The sequence below is a fragment of the Varanus komodoensis genome, unplaced genomic scaffold (genome assembly GCF_004798865.1).
Source record: "Varanus komodoensis strain SLA01 unplaced genomic scaffold, ASM479886v1 scaffold10, whole genome shotgun sequence".
Lineage (NCBI taxonomy): Eukaryota > Metazoa > Chordata > Lepidosauria > Squamata > Varanidae > Varanus > Varanus komodoensis.
The window spans coordinates 21,822,504-21,837,776 of NW_025335269.1; the positions used below are offsets into that span (position 1 = coordinate 21,822,504).

At 36.9% G+C, this 15,273-nt stretch overlaps 1 protein-coding gene across 2 annotated transcripts in view; it reads right to left on the bottom strand.

Annotated features, from left to right (window-relative positions):
• Positions 1–15,273, bottom strand: part of ULK4 (unc-51 like kinase 4) — a 205,339-nt gene that overhangs the window by 75,946 nt on the left and 114,120 nt on the right. For both annotated transcript variants that reach the window (XM_044456388.1, XM_044456378.1), the window contains 2 exons: positions 3,533–3,699; positions 2,456–2,554 (listed from right to left, as the gene is read on the bottom strand). In XM_044456388.1, the coding sequence (XP_044312323.1) occupies positions 2,456–2,554; positions 3,533–3,699 (266 nt within the window). The remainder of the gene's footprint in view (positions 1–2,455; positions 2,555–3,532; positions 3,700–15,273) is intronic.

Here is a 15,273-nt window from a genome sequence, read left to right on the forward strand (position 1 = left end):
ACTCACTAAGTTTGCATGGCACAATCCACAAGGATGGGTTGTATGTTCAAATGGTGGCAATCATATCATATGATAAGCCCCATTGTTTTAGAATGAGACTACTAATGTTTTAGAATGTTCTAATATTCCCCAGCCCAGTGCTGTCCAGATATTACAACTTTTATCATTCCCAACAAGCATGACAATAGTCTGAAGATGATGAGAGTTGCAGTTCAACATACCTGGAAACTGGATCGGGGAAAGTCTGTTTCAGAATGAGAGTATAGAACCATAGCATTTTTGTAAGTGTATGCCGTGTAATTCCCATAGTTTTTGAAAACATACATTTGTATGGTATTTTCAGGATTTCTATAAGTTGCAGAATTTAATTTTTCTTGCCACAGATTTACTTTGATACAGAATGTCATTTCTTTTTAGCACATACCCACTGCTGCTTAACCGATCGGTCTACTCACATACAAATGATATAAAAGTGAGACATTCCAAAATTGAATTAAAGGGGTTGGGTAGGGGAGTAGGAGGAAAGGTATGTGAAGGAAAAATAGTAGTCTAATAATCTTGAAAAACAGAAAAGTATTAAGATGGTTTTTAAATGAGAACCTGTTCCAAACCAAGTGTACTTGTAAACTAAGGTAATTTACAATTTGAAAAGCTTACTCCTGATAAACATGGTCTGGTTCAGATCAGAAATGTGCAAATGAGCAGAACCGAGAGGAAAATAACAATTCTGGTGGTCATTTTTAAATCTTATATCTCCTCAATTTTGTAGGAAATCAGTGTAAAACATTTCATATTCTCAACAGGTTTTCTAAAAAAGCATTTAGTAGGAACATGTTTTGGTATAATATATGCATAGATTAAAGTGAGTAAGAGCACTTACTTTTGGACTCAGTTACATTGCATTTGTGAATTGCAAACCATTGCAAGAAATGTCTATAACTATTTGAGCTGAAATAGCAGTTTTATAACCAACAGAGTTGCTAGCACATCTAATACCCACAGGGAAGTCTATTTCAGCACATTAATAAGGTTATACACAAAGAGAGCTTATTATGGTGAGAAAGATTTTTTGTTACATCAGAAATATGTTAGAACAAGCTGTGATGGATGGGCTGCTGAGAGTGATGGACAATATCATTCAAAAATATTAGAAAAATGTAAAAGCAACTTTTCATCAGTATTATTAAGCATGCTATTTTTTCCACTTCACTTATAATAAAAACAGTTTAAGTCTGCTTCCCAATCTTTCTAGCATCTTACTTCCTCAATACCTCTTCCCATTCAATTTTATAGCCATTATTCCTTCATCCACAGCATCTATGTTTCTCCTCCACTTCCTGAATGGTATGCAATTTCTGCAGTTCCTAGATTTGTATGAAGTTTTTTGCAGCCAAATTTCCCTTTCAATTGATGAAACTGACATGAAGAACTATGAAAACCTAAATATGGACAAGTTGGTAAAACTGACTCTGTGAATATAATCTATAAATAATAGATTATAGTTTCCTATAAATAATTACAGTGGGTAAACACAAATAAAAGAATGGTTCAAGGTCACCTATCCAATAGAAGAGCGTATTGCAGAATATGAAACAAAGGGCTTTAATGATTACTCTTACTAATTTCAGAGCACCCTTTAGCAGAAGTCTAATCAATATTGTTTAAGTCATTTAAAATTTAAGTCAATAAAACATGCAAGTATATAGGGGCAAACATTTGCACTGAATGTTTTAGCTGAACGATTTAACGATACAACTTATCTCTGATTTTTGGCTACTTTTATCAGAAATATGTCAAGGATACTTTGCATTATTTAATATGACGAATTTGGCTAAATATAGACCAAGTATTGCTTCTAGCTTAAAATTAATTATCAGTTTTAATACAAATAAAAAGAATATATAAACAGACTAGCCTTGGTTGATAAATAGCATCTCATGGCTGATACGAACTGGTGTTTACCAGTAGATTCCCATAGTCATGTCAAGTTTTTAAACATGAAGGTTCAGAGTGACCTCAGTTTGTATGTTACTCAGGCAATTTGCTTAAATATGGTTAAATGGGAACAAAGAAAATAATTTGCAAAGGGAGGTTACAGGCAGAATTCAGCCCACAAACTCTACTTAAGTTCGTGACCATACTAGTTTGAGAGTAAAAGGCAGAAGCTGAAACAAAGGGGTGGCTTTTGGAAGGGAATGGACTCCTGGTTGCCAAGAGAACTGGAATAAATGTATTATAGTATAAATGCAAAAAGGTCAGGAACTGGCATGGTGGCCTCATATAATGCCACCACCATCATAACTTGCTGGTTATTTTAACCTTGCTTTTCAGTATTTCATTTATTTTTTAAAAAAGAAATATATTTCACTTCTAAGTAATTTGCCCTGAACCTTTGAGACAGGTAAGCTAAACATTTAAATATTTCCAATAGATTTACAAACAAGGATGCTCTTACCAGCTGAATAAGGATGCTAATTAGATCTGTTATGGGTTTATTAATAAGCAGAAGGTCTTCAGCAGTCTGAGTCTCCCCTCCAGTGCCAGACTTCTGTGCCTTCATGAAAAAAATAAAGAACATTCTCAGGGAAAAATGATCTTTGCAGAGTCAGGAACAGTTCCTTTGAAGAATATTAAAATATTATCTCTTGCAGAAAAAAAAATAATAGAAGAAAATCAAGTTCATAAGAACATCCTCTACCAATGCAACTGGTTTGAGAATATAAACAGATCCAGTTTGGTGCAGTGGTTAAGAGCATACGACTGGGACTCAGGCGATCTGGGTTCTTGTTTCTGTTCAGACATGGAGCTAACTGGGTGACTTTGGGTCAGTCATGGCGTCTCAGTCCAGCCTACCTCACAGGGTTGGTTTTTTGTTTTTTTTTTTAAGATAGCATTGACAGAATTATGTAAGCCATCTTAATTTCCTTAATTGAAAGGAAAAAGGTGGGATATAAATATAATAAATAAATAAACTACTAATACATTCTCACAACAATTGGCCTAGCATATGTTTAAAGCATTTTGCTTTGCATAGACCATAATGAGAGAATATGCCTGATCCTATACATCCTCATTCAATATCATTATTTGGAAATGTTACAGAAATTAAACCTGAACATGACTATGTAATTTAAAAGAAAGATGTGAAAGAACACATTTATTAAGAATCTGCAAAATCTCAGACACATACTTGATACCTCCTTACGATGCATGCAAAATATATGAGAATTCAAATATTTTTGAAAACTTTTTTCAGTTGAAAAGTGGTATGGAAAAGTTCTACAAATGAATAATATAAGAAGCTAGTAAACATCAAGGATATCTACTATAGATATTTAATACCTGAACTATAAAACTTTTAGCTATGTTTTAGCCAATGAGCCATTGTCTGTGAAAACTTTGTAGAAATTCACTTGTTAAATAAATCAATTCAATTTCATTTGAGTTTGTAGTAGGAAATCTAGCAACAGTAAACAGAAAGAGATTACCAATCTGCATAATAACATTCATTCTACCAGAAAACAGACTGTACCTGTAGTGTCAGGCGGACAATGTTAGCTGTATATAGCAGCATGTGGTGCAAAATATCAAGCAAGGAGAGGAGCAATGCATTTGCTGTCTTGATGTTGCTCTTATCATCTGCATCCAAGCACAGAGCTGCAGTTTCTATTAGCAAGTTACAGATGTGATGAACTAGACCTAACAGATGCAATGAAGACATAGCATTTACAGATAAGATTATCAGAGAAGGTAATAAAGAAGAAGAAGAAAACAGAAAAACAGAAGACGATTTTCATTTAAACAATAAAATTATTCTCTATCCCCACTTTTCATACAACACATTTTAAACATGGTATTGTAAACTAATAAAATATCATCTTTTAAAAACAGACATCAGTCTCTCTCTCTCTCTCTCTCTCTCTCTCTCTCTCTCTCTCTCTCTCTCTCTGTGTGTGTGTGTGTGTGCGTACGCGCGTGCGTGCGTGCACGTTAGATGTTGGAATCTGGGCCTTTGCTGGCATTCTAAGACATGCTATAATAGACAAAAAGCTGATTCTTGAGCATCCCCCTCCTCCTTTAAGAAATGAAAGACTCATTTACTTTCAGCCCAACAATGTCTAAACACGGCTATGTTTGTTATTATTGCTTCCCCCAAAGAGCCAGCCAGAGTGCAAGATGATTCCTCAGAATTTGGCACGAAGTCAAAATTAGAATAAACATATTTGTTAGATGATAGGTTGTAACACAGAAGTGGCATAAAACAATGGAAGAAATATGTTAACATCATTCCTTAACCTGAATGAAAGTGAGATACTGTTAAAAATGAAAATGCAAACAGGAAGTGAGTCAATCAAAGGGTACAGGAATTATAAGGAGTTGAAGAAAGTCAAGCTGAGATGTCATTGGAAGTAAGGAGGGTTAGGATAAACAAGTATCAGAGGAAAATGTTAGGTTACAAGAAGTGTGGGGACAAAGACCCTAAATATATAAAATGTTAAGTGAATCAACCTTAAGTAAGGCAAGTTTATTAATAATAAAAATCAGAAGCTAAATGATTAGGTGACATTAATAAATAAACCACATGATAACAAAAAAAAAAAAAAACCATTGGGTAAAGGAGAATATATTCCACTGAAATTCTTGTGACATGAGCTGGAATATACATGATAGACAAACCACTGACTGTTCATAAGAAATAAGTCACATATGCGACCCTTTTCTGCAGCAAGCTCAAAATATCTCACAAATGTTTTTCAATTTTATATTGACCCCACCAGTAAGTTAAATAAGTGTCCTTCCCTTATGGAGGAATACTCTGCAACAAGGAAGATTTATATTTTTTTTTTCTATAGAAAGGTAGTATTTATTTAAGTAGAGGATAAATTTGTGACTCAGCACCTCTGACTCCCCAGTGGAGGAACTGTATTCAAGAGCATGAACCCCTCTTCAATTTTCTGTTCCCTAGGTTCTGATACCCTCTATCAAGCAAACAAAGAGTTAACCAGCCTACTGAATTTCCCGTAAGCAAACTCTTCTGCAAACTTGTGACCTTCTAAAGAAAATATAACAAAACAAAAACAGTCTTCAGCTATGAACACAGCTGCAGTGTTTTCTGACTGCTACAAGCATTAATTTTGGCTTGGCAGGCCCCACTACTGAATGCAAAGGCAAACCCAGTCTCCCTAGGATGACAAAGAATTGGTGGGGGAACCTAAAATTGTGCTTTTCAGCTATCACAAAGACAACTAAGAACTCTGAATTGTGCAAATAATGCAACATGCAGACTAGCATTAATTGGAGGAAAAAAAATCAGACATACCTATTTTTCACTGGCCCATAAATGGAGAGTAATTTGAGCCACTCTGAGATGGGTGAAGGTACCATTACAAATAAGAAATTCCCAACAACCAATGTGATGAGTGATACACTGCTGTAATTCCCTCACTGCACCCAACCTGCCCCCCATTTACTATGTGCATCTAGGAAACCTGATCAAGATATATTTATTTTTAGTTAGATAAGGCTTGATTGGTTGCTGTAGATCAATATCTACTACATTATCATCATTTTTTACTGATTTTGCTATTCTTGAAATGTTACAATCACTGTGGATTTGCTATTGTGATTATGTTTATGCTGTAAACCATTCTGAGAGCATTGCTATAGAAGGGCCTATAAAAATAAAGAAAATGAATAAATAAATAAACTGCATCACAGTATCTCATAGGTGTAGCAGTGCTGATTGTTGCAAAAGAAGTGAAGACTGAGTAAGGCTACAGAGTGAGAAAGCCTTAAGTACAGAGAAGTGATGATTCACTCCTATACTATTCTGAGAACGTTCTACCTAGGGATGTTGCACAATTCACAACCTCAACTTGCCAATTCTGCAGCAGACTGGCTTTTTCCAAATTCTGAAGATTCCATTGACCTATGCATTATTATACAAAAATCCAAATGCTTCCATTACAGAGCAGATGATGGGATGAAAGACATCTGACAACCTAGGTTTAACAACACCCATACAGCTCTAATCTAGTCCTGATGAGTTATTCTACATTAATGCAATCTAACATACTATTATTTGCTTATAATGCATTGCCAATTTAAAATTGTTAACACAGGATGCTAAATGTAGCTACTCACAAATGAGAAAATGGAAAGAGCTGATCAAATATTCAACATAATTCATAATGATATTTTATACAAGCTTTTTCTTCTTTTGCTTGCCAGACTTCTTTCCAATGCATGACCCTGGCCAAGAAATTAGCTTAGCCGAGATCAGGTCCATGAATGTTGAGGAACACTAGCAGACCTCTTTGTGCAAGGTACACAAAGCCAACGAGCCATTTGTACGGAAGCAAAACTCCACTTGCACAGTGCGCACAAGGGTGACAGGCAGTGTGTGCACAAGCTGGCCTTGAAGACTCACTTGGACTGATAATGATAAGACTTTTTGAAAACAGAAAGGATTGAAAATATGTTTTTAAGAGAGGATAGTAATAGAATGCAGGACCTCTAGGTCTGATATTTTACTATAACAAATAAGGAATTGTTCTAGAAATGTATAGGAAGAAGCTTGGTTGGGGCTTGCAGCAGCTAGATTCAGGAAGCACTGGCAAAGTTGGACTCCTTCCTCCCACCTATTTTCACCCCAATCCGGATAAATGCAGAGAGTGAACAAGCCACTGAACTTGGCTGCAGCTTGTAGGAGCTGGCTGCTAGAAGTACCAGTCAAGTCTCTTTGTGCTCCAATAGTGCCCTGACCAGAACAGGACTGGGATCTGATTTACCAAAACATAGTCTTATTAACACTAGTAGGTAAAACACTAACTTCCCCAATGGGCAAAAGATTTCAGATCAATTGATGATCTAAACTACACACACACACGGCAAAGAAATATATGGTTTAGAATCTCATGTTCTCTTGTAGTAGCCTGAAAAGTTGTTTTTTAAGGTCTCAAAAATTAAATTTCTAGACAATTAGTTCCCTCACTTCTTTTAAATATATCTGATTTTGATATGATGCTGCATATGTTGCTCAGCAAGAACTGCCATCATAAAACTGTACAGGTGGTTAAAAACTGTGCTCTATGTAATGCACTAAGTGTCATAGTATGAAAAATATATACCATGCAGCTACCTCCTCAGAGGATTTCAGCTGCAACCAAGGAGTTACTGCTTCTTAAACTGAGAACTGGTCAGGAGGGAGAACAGTTGACAGCACCTTTTGTTCTCCGCTGCCTATTTTCTATTTAATGCTATTCCAAGTGCAGCTTATCCTTTTTCTGCCACTGCCAGAAGAGACGATAAGGGCCAAAAAGGAAATGGGCGTTACAACAAGGGACTTATGAATCACTTTCAACCCACAACACAAAAAGGGAAATTCTTGCTGGGAATTCCTATTCTCCAGGACTCCCAGACAACAGTCTAAGATGTCATTCTTTGGGATAATCTGTCCTCTTTACTCAGTAGGCAGGGTCAATAAATTGCATTGTCTGGTCAGGGAGTGTCTCTGTCTTCTTAGAGCAGAACTAGAGAAGCAGAAGGATCTCTAACTCATTACTATAATAAACCAACATTAACATAGAGAAAACATCAGCAGAACAGGCAGGATAGGCGGAGCAGGAAGGTTGAAGACCACAAAAAAGGAGGATGAAGAGAAATTGCAGTACAGGATAGAAATACAGTAATAACAAGCCGTCAGGTTTTCCTTCCTACAACAACCAGACATAGTGAAGGCATATGTGCATTTGTCCAGAAAGGATGGGTTATAATGGTTCAACATAAAATGCAGACTGAATGAAATACTCAGACTTTCCTACAAACCTATATTATTCCTTGATGAGTATCTAAGTGGTTCCAAAATCTTAATTCACAACATTTTCTGAGAATTACTTGCTTATCTGGTATTGCCTGATAAAATTATGGGCAGAATCCCACAAAACAGCTCAACAAACTTCTTCCAAAGGAGATTCACTCCCAAGTGCTAATGCAGCTGATCCTTTAACAAAATGAGCTGTAACAACCACACCACATTGTGGAGGTCCTCTGTGACACCTTTCTACCTACAGATGCCTTCTGAAAGGACACAAATAACTATTTAGAGCTTCTAATCTCAGAAAGACTTCCCAAACAGAAGTACAGAGCCCTATAGATATTCAACCATTCATTCTTTTAGAGCATTCTTATCCCTCCTTACAGTCAATAAAGCTCCCCTTTACAATACACCTTTCCTTTTCCCTTTGGCAACAGAGAAGAACCTTTTCACCTTGAAAATTATCCCCCGACCTCTAGTCAAGTTTGCTCGCATCTCCTTTGTCAGGTCTTACACTAATATAAAAATTGGAGGGTGTACTGTGTCCCTGTCTGGAGGAGTGTTGTCCATGGGGTTGTGATGGGTCGGGCACAACTTCGCACATCACATAACATAACATCACATAACATAACATAACTGTGTCCCTGCTGAGATGTGGGGAAAGGTGGCAAGCAGAAAGAAGGCAATTATAACTTTTTCCCTCAATACAGGATTTGGCCTGTTTTCTCTTCTCCACTGGGACTGCTAGCCATCTCATAATAAAGACAATAAAGAAGAGTTTATTGTTTATTGAGACTTTAAGAAGTCAGTTCTGTATAAAACAAACTATTACTTTAAATTCAGAACATAAAGCAAGAAAATTCCATGTCACTTAATCAGCACGTGATGATTTCGCTAAAGTTATTTTCAAGCAAATTCAGGACACTTTGAGTTACTAGGCTTTTTATTACATCCGTCTTTAAAATAGAATATAATTTCAGAATCTAACTATAAACAGTATGCAAATGCTCTCAGACTACAATTGAGACTCTTGAGTAAATAAATATTGGAAATTATATGATTATTTTTGGTATCGTCCTACATTCATTCTCAAAAGGTATTTAAATTAATAATAAGAATACCTGAAGACATTCAGTCTTAAAACTTCCCATTATGTAGCTTCTATTATTTCAACATGAGGCCAAGCACAATCCTATGTTTGAATTTCCTGGCCTTTATCTACTTATATCAAAATCTTAAAGTTTTAAATAACCTTGTAGAATGTGTTTCTGTTAGCATTTAGAATATTCTGTTCAAATGACAGACTGTATACAGATATATTTAGGTGATGTCACCACTGCCCACAAGAAGAAACTACACAAACATAATTGCATGCCTCTAGTGTTTAAAGCTTGTCATCAGTCAGGTTTTTTTTCCACCAAACTGAAATTTAGCAATCTGAAATGAACAAACCAATACAAACTAGTGCATATCATATGGAAATCTGTGAGCAATCATGTGGACAGATGACCCACCTCCACTATGATTTGTTCCGCACATAAGGTCCCTATGATTATACTATCCCTCCCACCAGATTAAGCTGTGGCCAATAATTCTGTTTCCCACCCTCATCATGGTAAGGATGATGAGAGGAAACCCCACTTTACCCTCTGGCTTGGAGTTGGGGATTATCTTCTGCAGTTATGCTGAATGTCAGAAACCATCATACAACTACAAATAAGATGCATTATTTTGCTGCTCAAGTTCCAAGCTGGAGAAGGAGGCTCGGGCTTGCTGTTTCACTGCTCAGGTGCCTGATCAGCTCTGCCACCTAGTGTCAAAACAAACCCCAACCTTTGGCCCAGGAGAGGAAGTCCAGAAAAGACAGCTTGGGCATTTACCTGCAGATCTGCTGTCTGTCACCAAAACAAGCCACAGCTTTTCCGTCCTGCTCAGGAAGAAAGGCAGGAGATAGTTGTTCTAAATGCTGAGGACTGTTTCTGTCAACCCCCTTTAGATACAGATAGGAAAAGCCATGCAATACAGATACAAGCTTGTTATTTTTCATGAACTGTCAACTTATATTTCAGTACTTGCCATCCCTTGAAGAAAGTCAGAAGTAATGGTAATGCACCAGAGAAATGGGACTAAAGGTAACACAAACATAAAATAAAATCTTGCTTTTGAAACATTCTCTAAAGTTAACAGTGAGCTACATGTTCATATTGACTGGGTCTGCATGGTGCAACAATTAATTGTGGGTGACAAGCCACTGTGGATTGTCATGTTATATGCATAGACTACTTCATGCAGGGTGGCTTGTTGATGGGCAATAAGCCACTCCAGCAGCCCATGGTTTGTAGGGTTATCCTGTTCACTTGCTAGTGGCCCTGTGAACCACTCAGCAAGAGCAGCAAAACTCTCTTTCTGCACTTACTAAGCTTATCTAGGCTACTGCCTGCCTCAACCACCTGCCAAGGCTCAAACAGCACAGTGGACCACAGTGCCTATGAACCTGTTATTTTTTTCCTTTCTTTTTAAGCTTGATTCATTCTGTCAAAACCCCCATTCTATAAGGAAGCCTGAATGTTAACATCTGTCAAAGCTCCATGTTTCCATAAAAGGGATGGGTTGCCCCTTTTCACTTTCCCTTTTCTAAGGAAAGGGCAGGAAAAGATGGTCCAGCACAACAAAAGAATACAAGCAAAAAAGCCTGAAAGGCTTATGAAGGGAGTGATTTACTGGCCTCCCTTTTTCAAGAGCAAATTCACTTGCAGGTTTGCTTTCCCTTGACAGTTTACCTTTAGACAGCTGTTGGGAAAAAGCAAAGTGAAAAATAAACCTCTTTTCATGTTATCTGATTTAATGTCCATAGTGAGTACCTGCTGCACTTTGACAACAGACACTTACTAGGTCATTGCTAAGGTGAGATTGTCCAATCTGGACTTTCAGGAGTGCACAAGTGTGCACTTGTACAAGTCCAACACCAAAGATAAAGAAGATAACTAAAAGCAGGTGGCAAACTAGTGCTACTTAGGCACTTTAGAGGGGTTGTCAATGGTTGTCAACTCGGAGATTGGGAAACAGGTGTGGTAAGGGGGAAAAGCTGCAGTGAGCAAATAAGGGTTCATGATTACAGTGGGGAAGGGACTGTAGTTATTGAGTCCACTGTAGCTGAAGAAGAGCTTTCAATGTGTGTAGGAACAGATTCAGAGTCAGATGAGGAAGAGAGGCTGGTATCTGCAGCTCAGATGTGAAGGCCAGATGATTCAAAGATAAGCCACACAGTCAATGAAAATCAATCAGTTTCAAATACCATAGCAAGACAAACTGAGCATGCTAATAAGGAGGATGGAGGATCAAGCATCACTAATCCCAAGGTCTGACATCAGCTAAAGAGGGCAAAGCAGCTAAATCATATCAAAAGTGCTTCAAGAGCAAGAAGATCTGCTTAGAAGAAAGTATTCCTAATTTAAGTTTAGAAGAGAGGAAGGCTATTCAGTTCAGAATCAGCTTCTCAACAATAGATCGCATTTCCTTAATAGGTAGTACTTTAACTATGTTCTTTTGTTATAAACTTTAGCAATAAACATCATTTGTATTTTTGAGATGGACTGATTAGCCTGCATTAACTTTTATTTAAGAAGCCATTGTCTGCTCGGAAGGAGGGGAAGAAGTATGGCTTCAACAGAGAAACAAAGCAGTTTTAGCCACTGAGTCCTCTGGGGAAGGAGTAGAGGGATCCCATGGTGAGTCCAATTGTCTGTTAGGCAAATTGTGGGTTATTTCACAAACAACCCACCTTGCATATTTGTAGGGTGGGTTGTCATGATGTGTGAACTCACATATTATCTGAAGGACTGTCTGTGTTTGAATAAGCTTTTCCAAGCACTAAGCTCAGCACCATTGGCCCTTTCTCTGACCCACTAATAAGAGCCTTTAGGCTCAGGCTTATGAGGGATAGGGCTTTCTCAGTGATGGCCCACTTCTTTGGAACTCTCTTATCAGGAATTACTACCACTATTACTACTCTGTAATACAACACTGTTCTATTTGCAACCTACACTTTTCTTTGCCCCATCCCCCAGTATATTGCTTACTTTAAAACATAAACACTTGCAGACAAATTTATCTCAGTCTGCATTTGATACCTAAAATAAACAGACTTTAGCTCCTGCCACTTTTTAAAGTAATGTGCAGACTTAAGACCCAACTTCTTTTTTTGAAAGTGAACACTGACTGCAACCGAATGTACATATTAAATATGCAAGAAAGGGATCAAAGGCCCTCTGCCTACTCAGCTGAACTGTCCTTGGTAATGGATAGTTTGAGTTCTATGATTTTTAAAATATAGTCATTCTAAAAGAGCCAATTAAATACCACAAAAAGTTATTAGGTGGAATACAGAATGGTAGTTAATAGCACTAATTCTGACTATGTTTAGCACTTTTCATCTTCAAAGTTTTGTGCAAGTCTTTTGTGCAAGTTCTCTGACACATTGATCTTGGATTTAGAGTGTCTTTTGGAGAGAAATGACTATAACTGCTGTCTGTCAGGCATTACAAGGGATTTTACTGGATAACTTTAGAACCACATTTTGCGTTTTACTATGCCGTACCCCCTGAGAGTTTTTATAATTATATCTGACAAATTACACAGAAGTACTGTCCTCATTAGATCCCAGTTTACCATACAGTTATTACTATAAGTAAATGACACTGAATTGTAAGTGGCAACTATAGCTCCAGAAAAAGAATGTCCTTATATGTATTCCTTCAAAAATTCATCATGGATATTAACCAACAGATGTGGACAACAGGTACACCCAACAGAATGCATAAATAGCAGTATCAATTCTGGGGACTTGTTTAACTTTGCCAAGGTACATTTTAAATGCTCTGAGATTTCAAATGGGAACTTTCCCCCAATTCTATTTGGAAATGCTAGCAACTGAACCTGGGAACCTCTGCTTGAAAAGTACATGCTCTGCCTCCCTTAAAGGCACCGGCTTCTGCTCCCTTTATATAGTGTGATAGACACAAACTATAAGGGCATCACACTAATTTCCTGTGGAAGCCAAGAGATGCTCAAGGTGTTGCAACCAAGAATATTAACCTAAATGATGCAAGAAATTCCTACCATTCAAGCTGGATTCCAAAAAGAGGCACTTGAGATCATTTTGCAAATATATGTTGGCTACTGGAGCACACCAAAAATTAGTTATGTCTATTAGATACAAAATCTGAAAGCTTCACAAACCTAGCTGAACAACACTTGCTAAAGGCTGCATCAGCAAAAACTAAAACATCATCAGGCTGTTTCAGATGTACAGATCTACAAGAAATATTGTAGATTTGTTCACATCACCTAGTAATGTTAATGCCACAGGATTGCATGAGTTTGCAGGGGATATTTCTCTGGCTTGCTGTGGTTTGGGATCACATGTAATATCAACCAAACCACAAACAGTAGATCTGTAGATTAGTTACTTCTGATTGGAGTGACTGGTAACATTCAAGAGCATACTGCCTCATTCCCAATAACTCACATTTAAGAAGAACCTTAGTTACTGTTGCATGTGAACTGGGTCTTGGTGACTTGGTGTGAGAGTCATTAATAAGCCTTTCCATAAGGAAAAAATGTCTTAAATAAACAGTGACTCAAATTATCTAAGGCACCAAGTACCTTGCAACATCTAGTTTGTTTCGGTCTCTCACTTGCTTTCGAGTACTTAGAAGGAATAGTTCATTTCCCTTAATTGCTGGAACTCCGAAATGTTTATATACAATGAACTGACACAAAATTAACTTAACTGAATGGAGCTGTGATCCCATGCAACCAGCTTCAGAAGTTCCTTACTATGTTGAGGTTTGAAAAACCATCACAATATTGAATTCAATAGTATAAACTGCTCTGCTTACAATTAAGAATTTTCAGAATGGATTGCTGTTTTGGCCCAATATAGAAATATAGAAAGCTTTTTGCAGTTACGGAGTTTCCCAGAAACTTTTTATTTGCTTTTTTATTTGTACAGTGTGCTTATTTGTCCATTTTCTTCATTTTAATGCTTTTTAAATACATCAAATACATAGAGTATATGATCCCTTGCACCTAGTTTTCTGTGACTTTTAGTGGGGATGCGAAAATGTCAGTGCCCTTAAACCTTTCTGCACAAGTTTCTACATTTTTACTCAGATGTGAGTCTTGCTGAATTCAATGGAAAGTATTCCAAAATAGGTGAGAATGCAACACAACAGAAATAATTTAATGATTCCATTTATTTTAACCCACTATCTTCATATATATTATTAGAATAATTATGACCTAAGCTTCCTTTTCTTTTATCATGTATCCTGTGACATCAAAAACAATTCAGGGAGTTGACTGTTATAATGATGAACCAACAAGCACTTTGGAGAGTTATAATTATTTTCAGTACTAGCAAGAGGTGCCATAAAGTGGAAATCTCTATGAGCAGGTGAGTTGGTTCTGATAAAATTACTGCCTATATGTGATAAAGAGTAGAACAGCACTACTTGGCTCACCACTTTTGCCTTTTCTCCACTCCTACTAACATATGTCCATGGATGTCTAACTTGTATGAGGCTTACATATGAAAAATCGAATATATCTAGACTCAAATATTGCAGTGTGATATTCCATCTACGTAATTCAAGTCTACAAAGAGTGGATTTTTCAAATGACTTTGCATGCTATATGTGTTTAGGGAACTAGATACCACTGGGTCACCATAACCCTTATGCAAATTAAATGCCCACATATGGATGTCCAGTAGGCTGAAAGCAATATATGCATTCATAGTGGGCCCAGGGGGAGCACTGCTGAGATGTGTAGCTAGTAAGTTCAAAAGAACTGGCTCATAATTGGAAAGAATACTTGAGGGGGGTTGAATTACAATGTAGTATATTATAAAAGGTTTCACCATATTTGAAACAAAGGTTATACTTTTCCATTTTTTGCTTCACTTTATACTCACAACCAAATAGAGAAACTTCATAAGCCAGAAATCATTCTCACAATAATCAAATCAAACTTTTTAACTTCCCATAAGTGAATTAAATTGCCATCTAAGGAAGCATGAAGAAAATTAAATACACAACTTCATCAAGACACAGGAAGAAGTCACATTTCTAAAATCACTAAATAGTTTTTCACAATCTTGTTCACTTGAGACAGTTGAATAGTTTCCATTCAAGACAGGACTTGATGCAGCACAAGCTTGTTCTGTCACCTTCCATTTGCAGAAAAGGCTATGATCCCATGAAAATTCTTAATCTTATTCCTGTATCATTTCCATGCCAGTTTCATACACTACTGGTAAATACATAAAAAATAAAAAATACTTAGCCAAAGTATGAGGCATATATAGTCACTAGTTCTTGTAAGTTGTCAGACCCTTTTTCTGTCTAAGCATGAACACGAGTGTGTTCGAAATTTCTTTTTATCTACTGTGAAAT